General features: G+C 35.0%; 1 protein-coding gene across 1 annotated transcript; it reads right to left on the reverse strand.

The window, feature by feature from the left end:
* LOC109343354 (mitochondrial substrate carrier family protein E) lies at positions 2,955-11,636 on the reverse strand. Its single transcript, XM_019581595.1, has 10 exons — positions 11,450-11,636; positions 10,488-10,603; positions 10,108-10,165; positions 9,648-9,797; positions 9,090-9,300; positions 8,418-8,463; positions 4,204-4,324; positions 4,038-4,110; positions 3,474-3,696; positions 2,955-3,249 (listed from the first exon to the last, which is right to left on the reverse strand). The coding sequence occupies exons 1-9, from the start codon at positions 11,520-11,522 to the stop codon at positions 3,474-3,476; spliced, it is 1,071 nt and encodes a 356-aa protein (XP_019437140.1). The 5' UTR covers positions 11,523-11,636; the 3' UTR covers positions 2,955-3,249.

The raw sequence follows: 13,092 nt of genomic DNA on the forward strand, positions 1-13,092 counted from the left end.
GGTCCCTTGAATAACCGATCGATTGATGCTTGGGCTCTTCATACTAGCTAACTTGGAAACAATGTCTACCCGAACATTTTGTTCTTTCAGAACATGTTTCATGGTCGCCTCTTCAAATTTGGCCATTAATTCCTTCACTTTTTCCTAGTACTTACCTAGAAGTGCATCTTTAGTTTGGTAAGTATCAGCTATTTGTGAGACCACCTGCTAGGAATCACTACAAATGGTTACCTTTTCAGCTTCGACCTCCCTCTCTAGTAGCTTTCCGACAATACAAGCCTCAAACTTGGCCTGGTTATTGGAGGTTGGAAATATGAAAGTCAGGGAGTGTTCTATGGTCATCTCATGATCATTATCTAGTCGTATTCCGCTCCACTCCCTTTGGGATTAGAGGATCCATCTACAAAAATTGTCCAATTCTACCCTTGGCTAGCCGACTATGCGGTTAGTTCAGCAATGAAGTCAGAAAGTACTTGATTCTTGACGGCTGTTTGGGGCTCATATTGAATGTCATATTGGGATAGTTCAATCGAAAAAGCTATCATTCGGTCGGTCAGCTCTAATTTATGCAAAATCAATCTGATCGGCTGGTTGGTCTTGACCACCGTGGGGTGGGACTAGAAAGACTACCAAAGTCGCCTATTGGCCACCAGAAGGGTGTAGGCTACTTTTTCTAGCCTTTGGTATATGAGTTACGGGCTTTGCATGGCTTTGCTTGTAAATTACACCAGGCTCTGACCCTTTTCAGTCTCGTGAATCAGTGCAACTGCCACAATTTCATCTGCCACTTCAAGATAGATATACATCACCTCATCGGGGGTTGGCTTAGTGAGGATAGGAAAATATTCCAAGTACTTCATGAAGGTTTGAAAATTCTCTTCACATTTGGTCGACCATTCAAACTTTTTATTCCTCTTCAATAGTTGGAATAGCGAGATTGAGTGCTTGGCGGCAGACAGAAGGAATCTGGACAAGGCGGCGAAACGACCATTCATTTGTTGGACTTCTTTGATGTAGCGGGGGCTTCTCATGTCAATGACGGCCTAAAATTTAGCGGGGTTGGCCTCTATTCCTCAACTAGTTTGTAGGAAAACCGAGGAATTTTCTGACCTCTACCCTGAATGTGCACTTCTCTGGATTAAGTCTCATATTGTATCTGCGGAGTCACTAGAAAATGTCTTGGAGGATGGAGACATGATCTTCCTGAGGGAGGCTCATTGTGATCATGTCATCCATGTATTCTTCTGTGTGCTTGCCAATCTGACCCCAAACACATTATTCATCATGTGTTGGTAGGTTACGCCTACATTCTTCAGACCAAACGACATAACATTGTAGGAATAGGCAGCTCAGTCGGTTTTGAAAGATGTCTTCTCCTGGTCTGGTGGATACATGGGGATCTAATTGTATCCCAAGTATGCATCCATGAAGGATAAGTAGTGGTAACCCGATGATTTATCCACCAGATGGTCGATGTTGGGGAGCAAGTATGGGTCCTTCGGACTGACCTTATTTAGATCGGTATAGTCTACACACATCTGCCACTTTCAGAACAATTTCTTCACTAACACCACATTCGCAAACCAAGTGGTGTAAGTCATTTCTCGAATGACCCTACCTATAAGAGCTCTATTTTTTTCCAGTAGACTACTTTTTCTTTCGGCCCCCATATTCTTTCTCTTCTAGGCTACTGGCTTTGTTGGTGGTGGCCCGAGCTACAATCATTGGTCATGTGGTCGAACATCTTGTGAAACTCACAATATTTAGATCGATCTTGTGGCTCCACCTTATTTCTTGGAGTTGGCTTAGGGAGTTGTACCAAATGGGCAGCCATTACTTCTTGTAAAACTCTAGTACGGCTAACATTGAGGGGAATATAAACTGTGTATTTAGGTCGCATTGGTGGTCTTGGTGTGTCGTGTCTTGGATGGTCATTGAAACGTGGATTTTTGGCTTCTCGTGAGGGGGGTTGTGTATGGTTGTTGGTGGATGGTTGGGCATTTGGGGTTTCTCCAAGTTGATAAACTACTGAGCTATAGAGGGAGGTCCTCCATATTGTCGACATTGTCCTTGGCTAGGTCAATTTTAAAAAGACCTGCTCGCAAGCCAATGACTAGCAACTGTACTACTACATCGAGACTTAGGGTGCAGATTCTCATTGCCTCGTTGTTAAACCTATCCATATATGCACGAATAGACTCATGTTGTCCTTGCCGAATATCGGACAAGGTGCAGGGTGACCAGGGTTGTTCTTTACTAGCTGTGAACTGGACATTGAACTTGTTACTAGACATAATTGTATATGGTCGCAAAAGAATCTCTAGACATGGCAAGTCCTTAAGACAAGCATAGTCACCGAAAATGTTTGACTTAACATCAAAACATATTATACAATATAGATATTAGACATGTTAATTGAACATTCATCATATGCTATGTTCTTTGTAGAATGCAACTTTAAGCATGAATTACGATAACATGTTATATTATATATATTAAAGATTATTTATTTGTTTATACTTCTCAAATTTAATTTTTATAGCATCAAAATATCAAAAATCATGAGATTAAAAATAAAGAATAAAGGATTTCCCCATATCAATGAGATAATTTATTTCCTCCGGCTACTAAAAATATGACATGTATATTATTTTATTTAGTTTTTAGAAACATTTTATAGAAAATGATTAAATATGATATATGTCAGGATTTTAGTGACTAATTAGATAATTTATCTCCTTATAGCAGGAAATTTTGTTCTCTTAAAAATATTGTACCACTTAAATACTTTTCACTTGAACATATAAAACCATTCTTAACAAAGTTTAAATTTTGTTACTTTTTATAGAATCTTTTCAAAATTTTATACACAATTGTTACCAAAATACCCTTATATTTATATTGGAAAAATAAAATCATTAATTAAGTAAATGAAAATATAAAATGGAGTCACATTGATAAATAGAATTTTAGAAAAACTTATCTAATTATTAACAAATTTAATGATACTACTACATAGAAGCGCCTTACAGAAGGACAAGAAGTAGTATCTTGGATTTCTTAGTCAATGCTCTTGTTGCCACACTTATTAAAATTGCAAATAAAAATTCAAATTTGGTGACACTACCCCATCCAATTGCCAGTTAGACCCCTCTATGCTCAATAAAATGAAAACTGATTATTCTACCCTCAATCAACTTTCAGCGTTACAATTAGTGCCACAGTTACTGGCGCTCACTAACTTGAAACCTGAGCACATAAAATGATCAGTTATCAGTCAAGACAAATTTGATGCAGAAGTTCACATTAACATTTTAAATATAATTTCCATGTAAAAATCGCACGTTCTTAAGAATGGGGTCTGCCATAGATTGAGTATGTCTAGGATTTTGATATGATACAGCTTCCGATCTTCGTAAAAATCTGGATAGGAAGGTAATGTGATGTTCAACCAGAACTTTTAAGCAACCAACCTATTGCAGAGAAGATTTCTTACGGTCTCCTGTTAATCTGGCAACTTGCAAATTATTATCCGGCACTTTTTCATTAAAATTATCTCTGAGAAATTCCACAACCATGAATGTAAGCGCCGAAGCCGGAATGTGCCATGCAATCCTGGGGATGCTACCCCTAAACATCCCCTTCATACCTTCCGTAGCCCAGATTTTGCAAATTGCATCCAACCAGCCATTGTACCTAAAACAATGTAAGAAAACAAATTACCACCAATATGGCTCAGTCCTATGTCGCTGAACTTATAAACTCCTCCCGTCTCATAATGATAGTAAAAGTTAGTATTAAAGATAGTACAAAATTTTACTATCTTTATGAGACGGGGGGAGTACCTGGAAAAAGATTTATTTTTGTCATTAAGGTAAATCATAGATGCTCATGCAATACTAGAAAATTAAACTCTTGGATGTTTGTCCAAGCAAATGAGATTCATGCAATCAATGAAGAATGACAAGTAATTCTATCTTGGTGGCATGTACCCATCATGCATGAACTTAAGTATCATGACTGAATATAATCGATACCTCAAAATTGTACCCTGCACTTGCAATCTTGTTTTGACAACATCCAAGGGAGTGGTGAGATATGCACTAAGCCCTATTTAATTATTGGGAACAAATTAATAATCCTGAATAATTTACTTAGTTTTATTAAAGAATAGAAACAATTTACTCAAAGCACAGGACATACCACCAGCTAATCCTCCTAGAATAAGCCCCTCAAATGAATTATTCACATGCCATGTTGGGCTGGATATCAATCTTTGTTTTCCGTATTCTGTAACTTCTTTTAAAGATTCATAAAACATGACCTACAGAGAGAGAGAGAAACAATTGCATTTAACAGTATACAAAAGATCTTAAAGTGAAAACGATAATGTTCTGTAATGGAGAGGAAAAGGATGCTGTAATCACAGCATTTATATTTTCAAGTTGTAACTAAAATATTCATATCAAATTATCAATAAACACCATATTTCTTCAAACTGGTCCAGTTCTATCAAATGTTGCCCAGAAATGGGTGTGGTACCAGTATACTGGGTAGGAGCCCAGGTACGAGAAAGTGCATTTTTTTAGAGTATGGGTATGTCAATACAAATTTATAAAAATATAGAGCCCAAAGCTTAATTTGTTTACCACCACCACAACAACCAAGTCTTTATCCTACTAGGTGGGGTTGGCTACATGGATTGGACGCCGTCATAATACTCCATCATAAACATGTTAATTGATAAAGTATTGAGCTCTAAATCTTTCTTTATCATTTCCCCTATGGTTTTTTCTTGATCTCCCTCTTCCTCTAAGAATTGAACTAGATTTTATTTGATCTACTCTCCTTACAGAGGCTTCCATCAGTCTCCTCCACACATGTACAAACCACCTAAAACTCGACTCTACCATATTTTTACAATAAGAGCTACTCCAACTTTCTCTCTGATGCATTCATTTCTAATCATATTTTGTCTAGTGTGCTCACTCATTCAACACAACATTGTCATCTGCTACATGGAGTTTATTCTCTTGTTAACATTTTGTCACTCAACATTCATTTCCATATAACATTGCAGGTCTTATAGTCATGCAGTAAAACTTCCTCTTAAGCTTAAGTGATACCTTTTTATCACAAATGGCACATGAAGCACTTTGCCACTTTATCCAACCTGCTTGAATCTTATGGTTTACATCTTCGTCAATTTCCCTATCGTCTTATATGATTGACCCAAGATACTTAAATCTAGTGACTTGCGATATAATATTATCCCCAATCTTCACCTCTACAATAGAGTTTGTTCGCCTCTTGCTAAACTTACACTCCATATACTCCACCTTACTTCGACTTATATGAAGTCCATGTGCTTCTAAAACTTGTCTCCAGAATTCTAATTTTCCATTTAGTTCCTCTCTCGAGTCTCCAACTAAGATAATATCATTCACAAAGAGCATGCATTATGGTACTGGTTCTTGGATATGCTCACTGAGCACCTTCAAGACCAACATAAACAAGTAGGGGCTCAATATTGATCCTTGATATAGTCCTGTGACGATAGGAAAATCTTGAGACCTCGTCTTCAGTTCTCACGCTAGTCTTGACACCATCATACATATCCTTCATTGCACGAAAATAGGTAACGCAAACACCTTTTATTCTCTAGAACATTCCACGAAATCTCTCTAGGCACCTTATCATACACCTTCTCCAAATCAATGAAGATCATGTGCAAGTCTCTTTGGTTCCTTCGATATCTTTCCACCAATCTTCGTATAGCAAGTATATAGCCTCCATGGTCGACCTCCTCGGCATTAAACCAATTTGATTTTCAATGATATTCATCTCTTGTCTCAACCTCCACTCAATTATCCTATCCCATAGCTTCGTAGCATGATGACTCATCGGCTTAATCCCTCTATAGTTCGCACAATTTTGTATGTCGCCCTTGTTCTTATAAATAGGGATTAAGATGTTTCTTCTCCACTCGTCTGGCATCTTCTTAGACCTTATGATCTCATTAAACAACATTGTGAGTCATATAACGCCTTGCTCTCCTAGAACCTTCCAGACCTCAATAGGTATATCTGGTCCAACTGATTTCTCATTTTGCATCCTTTTCGGAGCTTCTTTCACTTCCATTTCCCGAATTCTAGACAAAGTATAAATTTGATCATCTTCTTTTGTGCATAGTCTACTAGAAGGCAAGGAATCATGTCCCTCATTGAAAAGCTTGTGAAAATAGTTCTTCCATCTTTCCTTCACATCTATGTCCTTCCCCAAGACTTTTTCATCTTCACCTTTAATGTGTTTCACTTGGTCCAAGTCTCTTGTCTTTCTTTCCTACCCTTTGCAAGTGTCTAGATATTTCTTTCCCCTCCCTTGGTACCTAGAGATTTGTATAACCCCTCATACGCTTTATCTTTAGCTTCACTTACTGCTTTCTTGCTCTCTTTCTTAGCTACCATATATGATTTATAACATTACCAAAGAGAATTAATGGGCATTGTATTAGCAGTACAGAAACAGTGACATTACCTAATGGAAGGAAGGTTTGTGGTTCACACAGATCAAAGGAGTTTGAATTTTTTGAAAAATCAGCATTTGATAAGTGCTGAACCGTTGAAATGTTCTTCTAAGTTGCCCAGGTTTGACTTTGAAACAAAGTATAAGTAGGGGGATGAGAATCGTGTGCTATACCCTTTCGAGACAGATGATGTATAGAACTATCTCTATGGTCCAACACTCTGATCATACCGAAAGTACCAATAAAAAGGGCAGCCCTTTGCTATATAAGGACCAAATGGTGTTGCCTAGGAATTCTAATAAAATTCCTTTCATTTTGTCTGACCTACATTTTTCTGCTATGGGGGGCTATTCAGAGTTCTTTCGGACATATATGAGGGTGGCTATTTTGCGATATTGGGAGGGTATGACCAAATATATTAAGAAATTTGTGGCTGCTTATGAGTTATGTCAGCACGGCAAGGCAAACATTTATCAGCTATAGGTCTCTTGCAACCTCTATCATTTCCTGAAGGCCTTTTCTATTTATAACACAATCCCTTAACTTTAGGGAATAAAATCAGAAAGATAAATACACGATGTGATTTGGTAATCATATATTTAATCCTAATGAGATAAAGAAAATTTTAATTATCTAAAAAAATCATCTAATTATTTCAAAAATTCAACAGTATTCTTTCTTCATCATTGATCACCTTGATTTAGCATCCATATTGAGGGTTATTTAATAAAGAAACCATTTTTCTCATCTCTTTATGTGATCAAAATCCTATCACAAGTTGTAGGTTTTAAAATTTATTAGAACAATTGGGCTAACTCCACTAGGGAGGGTAATTCAAGTCATTACAAATGGTTCCTAACTCATATATTAAACCAATGCAAGACTTCAACACTTAACACCCTCTCATGACAGACAAGACATCTAAAGTGTAAGGTTTGCAATACTGAACATCTGGCAATAGCTCAACATCAGAATAGCCTATGCTACCTTTTTAGAATAATGAGACCTAACTTCACCCCAAAAGCTACCTAATAGGGGAAGGCAATGTTCTAAATTGTAGTTGTGGTTGCAATTATGAAGATTACAAAAACTGCAATATTACGGACAATTGTGGGAACACATGGTTGATGTGATCACAATTGTGGTCACGATTCATGTGGGAACTGCAAAAACTGCAATATTGCAGCCACGATTGTAGTTGTTTACCGCACAATATAATTTGTAAATGAACTTAAATCATACATTATTTAAAATCATTATCTTTTTCTCCATTTCACGTCAATTACATCGAACCAAACACGATGTAAATCATTCCTAAGGAATTTCATTGAACAACTCAACTATTTTTTTTTAGATTCCTAATAAACAATATGCATATCTAGTCCTGGAACAATCACTACAAAATATATTTTTTAGTATAATCTTTTATCACATGGGACCTAATAAATCAAACCTAAAAGGGCAACCCAATGCACAAAGCCCCACTTAGTGGGGTTTGAGGATGATAAATTACACAACCTTACCTTGCAAGCAAAGAGATCGTTTCCTAAATTTGAACTCATGACCTCTATGGTCTTAAGGCTTCTTAGATTGGCTCTATAAGACCATCCTTCAATCTTAATATATAAAATGCATCGTTGTTTTCCTATATCTATGTCCAACGATAAAGATGTTCCTAAAAATTTCTGATTATCTTGGCCCATTTTAAAGTTTACTGTTAAGTTAAGTCATCTACTGAGCAGTCACAAATGAGAAGATGTGTTGGTAATATAAGACTAAAGAAGAAAATATATTTAAAAAAATTACTTTATATCAAAAACCAAAAGGAAGCGAACATAAAGAATTATAGAAGAGCAAATATTTTGGTACTCTCAAGGTTATATATAAATACCATTAAGCCAGCAAATGGTACATCCCTTGCTAGGGTAGACAAATATCTGCAGAAACAAGAAAAATAAGGAATTACAGTCTTCTGTAAAATAAAAGTTTATAGAAAGAAGTATTTAGAATCATGCATGACATGATAAGAAAGAACATAATAAACATAATTTAGAATTCAATCTGTGTGAGATTGCACTTACTCCATTAGTAAGTCTTGACACACTTATACCATTAAATAACTGCTTGTAAACATTGGATTTCGTCAATCCTACCATTAAATTAAAAGTTCATTGAGACAATATTGGATGATTCAACAGTTTTATTGGTTAACTTTGCATTCTACAAAATATTTGTAAATTGTTGTGGGTCTTGAGGAAACAGGAGTATAGACACAGCAATCTGAATCACTATTCTCATAAGTTCACAGAAACTCGTTTTACAGCTCACTGTTCACACACTCTGCTTCTTCTGACCCATATTACCATATACAAAACAAGAGAAATAATTCATGTAAAGGATGACTTACCAGTGCCTAGAATACTATATGTTGTCTACTGTACTATTTCTAAACATTGCTTTAACTGAGTAATATGGCCTTTAATGATATTGAATTAAATAACACAACTTACACAAGATTACTTCATAAACAATAGAAATAAATATGAGTGTTTCTAGTGTATACCCTGCATACAAACCCCTTAAACCCTGTGTTTTCCATATTGTGCAGCCGGCATTGAACATCCCTGTGTAATAACCATATATTTGCGCACCAGGCTTTACTGCAACTCCATTAATCATGGTATCAGAACTCCAAGACATAAGTGTTCCCTGAACCTGCATGCGTTGCTTCATAACTTCACATGGAACATACACAAACGAACCAAGGGTATCTCCTGAAAATATAGAGAAAAGTATGGTAGAGTCTAAACCCTTTAGTGCACACTAAAATGTCCACAAAGCAGGATAACACTAAGTAAATATGTAGAATGTGCAATGACAATAATTTATGTCCAAAAAAGGAGTTGAGACAAAATTCTCAAGAAACAGTTAAAATAGTATACAAAACTAGAATGGGTAGTGCATCAAAAGGGAAAACTATAAACATCACATATTAGGAGAAAAAAATATTGGCATCATCAGACGTCACAACTGCTTTACCACACATGCTCCTTAGTGAGTCAAAATGTGATTTCTGGAACTCAAAAAATACAATAGATTTAGATTCTTCAAATTAACTTACCAACAGCTCCTGCAATGAAATGTGCCCAGTGGCCCCTAAGGCTAGGATGTGAATCCTCGATCCACTTTTTGGTGGACTCTATGACACCAAAGTATGTTGCACCAGTAGCAAGAGAGCCAGTAATACCAGGTATTACACCCCTGTAAAATCCTACACAATTGAAATCAACAAAAGGGTAAACATGTTTTCAAGTTTGGAGTCGAATGAGAGGGTAATATTTCTATCAACAGTCTTATATCTAGATGCATGAATGCTTGGTTTGGATTACCTTACACTCAAAAAGCTTTGAAGTGAAAAGCTCCCTCTTAAAACATTTTGTTTATAAGCATTGCGAAAAGCAAAATAAGTTAACCCAACATTGCATTAAATTTCATTCAACAAGGAAAACTTCATAATTAACAAAACGTAAAAAAAAAATCCATAGCAGGAAAAAAAATATCACAAAATCAAAAGGGTGTACCTCTTAATCCATCAGCCTGCCACACAGATTGTACCATCTGCAATATGCTCTTCTGGTTCTAACAGGTGAACGATGTTCCCATAAAAGTAGAAATGTTTTTGAGAGAACTAAATATGCACAAGCATCTAGTGTATAACTTTCAAAATGTTTAATATATAACATATATATAATACATTATAAGGGTTTTGCTAACTATTGCACTAAAGATAATGTTTAAGCAAACCAAGAAAGGGAATTCAACAATTGGAAACCTATACATATTTTTTCTCACTTTATTAAATACACCACTTTCCAATATTAACTTCCATTTCTTGGGTTGCTTAAACATTGTCTAAGGGCAATGGTTAGCACAAACCTCCATTTAAAGGCAGCCATTATACCGGAATTCCATCAAGAATAGCTTGAGATTGCATTCGTGTTTTAATGGTGTCCACTGGATGCATCATTCCTTCCCCGAAAGCTCCAGCAACAGCTCCCCACACAAACTCTCTCCATACTTCAACAATATCATAATATAAGCAAAGTGATTCTAACTATAAATTTAAAAAAGAAAACCAAATGCTATACTCAGGTTATTTTCTAGTGACAATGAGGCATTTTTGGGAGAGATGAATGTGAAATGCAAACTATATTGACAGATAGAAAATTAAGAATGCAAAGAGATAAAATGTGTCCCCAAAAAAAGCCTAATTTCCTTTGTTGGTTTGTACCTCCCAACCAAAAGCTAAATATTCAACACAAATCAGCTCAGTCACCTCATATAGTTAAGGGCAATCTGCTGATGTAAAGCCCCCATTATGCACAGGGTCAGGGAAGGGTTGGACCCACCGTATGAGTGTATAGTAGGTAGTCTTAAAACCTTGCACTTTGGGTTCAGAATATCACATCATTGGATCACTTTTCAATTTTCTTCTAGCATAATTGAAGTACAAAAGAAATAGGTTTTACCTTCAAATAATTAGCAATTAACGGCTACGAAATGGGAAAAAATAATAAATGGTTGCATTATACTAATGGTAATTGAACTTTAATTTGTTTATCCCGTATTCCAAAATTGAGAATCAAAAAATCATCTACATCTTTCCCTATTTTTTGTACTACCAAGGTTATCGGTCACCTCATGGATAAGGAGCCGGTGGCTGTCCCTCCTCACATGTGTCACTCCCAGAAACACTAGACTTTTTGGTCTTTCTGGGATCTAACAAGTCTTACACCACTAAACTAATGTCTTATTGGATATCATTCCCTAATTTGAAGCAACTTGTTAATAAAAATTGAAACATTGGTGAAGCGAGTAACAAGTATACAGTGGCAGTAGTTCACCAAAGAATCAATGACTTACCAAAGAAATTGGCATGAGAAACAACATTCTTTGAAGGCTTTGCTTCGATTGAAGTGGAGCTCTGAATCTCCATTGTTGAAGTAACGAAATTTCAATTCCTTCAGTATAGGTCTTTGGAAATATCTGGAATTGCGGAGAGTTGGAACGGGTAGGAATTGTTTCGTTGGGAAGGGGCTAATATGGTTTAAACTAAAAATCAAGGCAGAAATATTGTGACCGTTCGTTCGATCATGAAAAGTGATCAAAGGCATCTTGAAAATTGATAATTTATTAATTAACGTACACATGTTAAAATGGACTATCCTCATATATTTTTGGGCAAATCAATACAAGGTTCATATTAAATTGGATCTGACTAAAAAACTCAATCGTAATAATCTTTTTTTTCTTAGTTTACCCTATTTAAATATTCACTTAAACATTCCTTCAAAACTTAGTCTCAAATCATTCACAAGAATAGTTTTTATATAGATGATTCTTTTAGTTCTTCCTATAATTTTTAAGAGTTTTTAGCTAATATCTATTTAAATAATCTTATATATCAACAAGGCATTGGTGTAATGCTCCACTAAATCTCAATATCGATTTCTAGGAGTGACAATTGTTAAGAGGGACAGTCACGAATTCCAAAAAAGATTAGTTTTTATATAAAAATGTGAAAGAATACTCTTGATAGTACCCAAAAAAGTAATCTGATATATAAAAGTATTCTTCCAAAACTTTTCTTTTCTTATTTTACTTGTATAGAGTGAACACTTGATTTTATATGTTACATACTAAAAAATAACATAACTAAAATGGAAAGATAGGGAATTAGATTGATTATTAAGATACAAATTTTATGACAAAAATAGGACAATAAGATTAGCTAGTGTTTTTAAGCTAGATATATTTTCATTTATTAACATTACGTTTTAAAATCAAAAAATTATTTTCATATGATTTGAAACCAAATCAAAATATTAATAATGGATGGAAAGAAATATGGCAGAACAATTGCATAGGAAATTAATGGTCAATAGAAAAGTCAAACCTGATTTAATTGGCTTTAATGTACTTTACCTATAGGACCATGAAGGCAAACTCAATTCTCTCCTTGAAAAGTGATGTTGTCAATATACGTTAGAGAGAATAACAGATGTGTAATCATCAATGTATGGCCTCCTAGTATTTTGTAGATTTCGACCTTTGTTTTGTTGATAATCTCACATTTCATAAGTGTTTGTGTCTATGGGTCCTTACTAACCCCGAGCTTTTTACTGTGTTATTGCAGTTAATATCTTATGTCTATTTGTGTGTGAGGTAATTTTCTTTCATTATTTTTATTATATCTTAAAAGTATTACTTCATTTCACTCTTAGTTACATTATTTTATCCCTTCAATTTTTTATGTATTACTTTAGATTAGCCAATTATTCATTTGTTAATATTTAATAATAAATCGATGACAAAAATAATAATAAAATATAAAATATTTTTAATAATAATTAAATATTTAAACTAATGCTTCAAATATATAATCTCTTTCATTTGTAACCAACAATTAATACAAAAATCCCTTAAAATGAATTATAATAAATAGGAAGGAAATGTTTTGATTTCACCTCTGATCATCTTTAATTTATCGAGGTACATCACTCCTA

The sequence above is a fragment of the Lupinus angustifolius genome, chromosome LG03 (assembly GCF_001865875.1).
Source record: "Lupinus angustifolius cultivar Tanjil chromosome LG03, LupAngTanjil_v1.0, whole genome shotgun sequence".
In the NCBI taxonomy this organism is placed as follows: Eukaryota; Viridiplantae; Streptophyta; class Magnoliopsida; order Fabales; family Fabaceae; genus Lupinus; species Lupinus angustifolius.

Bases quoted from the DNA above. Each gene is read 5' to 3' on its own strand.
- LOC109343354 (XM_019581595.1), bottom strand. From the start codon at position 11,522: ATGGAGATTCAGAGCTCCACTTCAATCGAAGCAAAGCCTTCAAAGAAT. The intron at 9,301-9,647 runs GTAAGTTAATTT...CTATATTTTCAG, and splicing joins TTTCATTGCAGGAGCTGTTG to GAGATACCCTTGGTTCGTTT. The intron at 4,325-8,417 runs GTATTTATATAT...CTCTCTCTGTAG, and splicing joins TACCATTTGCTGGCTTAATG to GTCATGTTTTATGAATCTTT.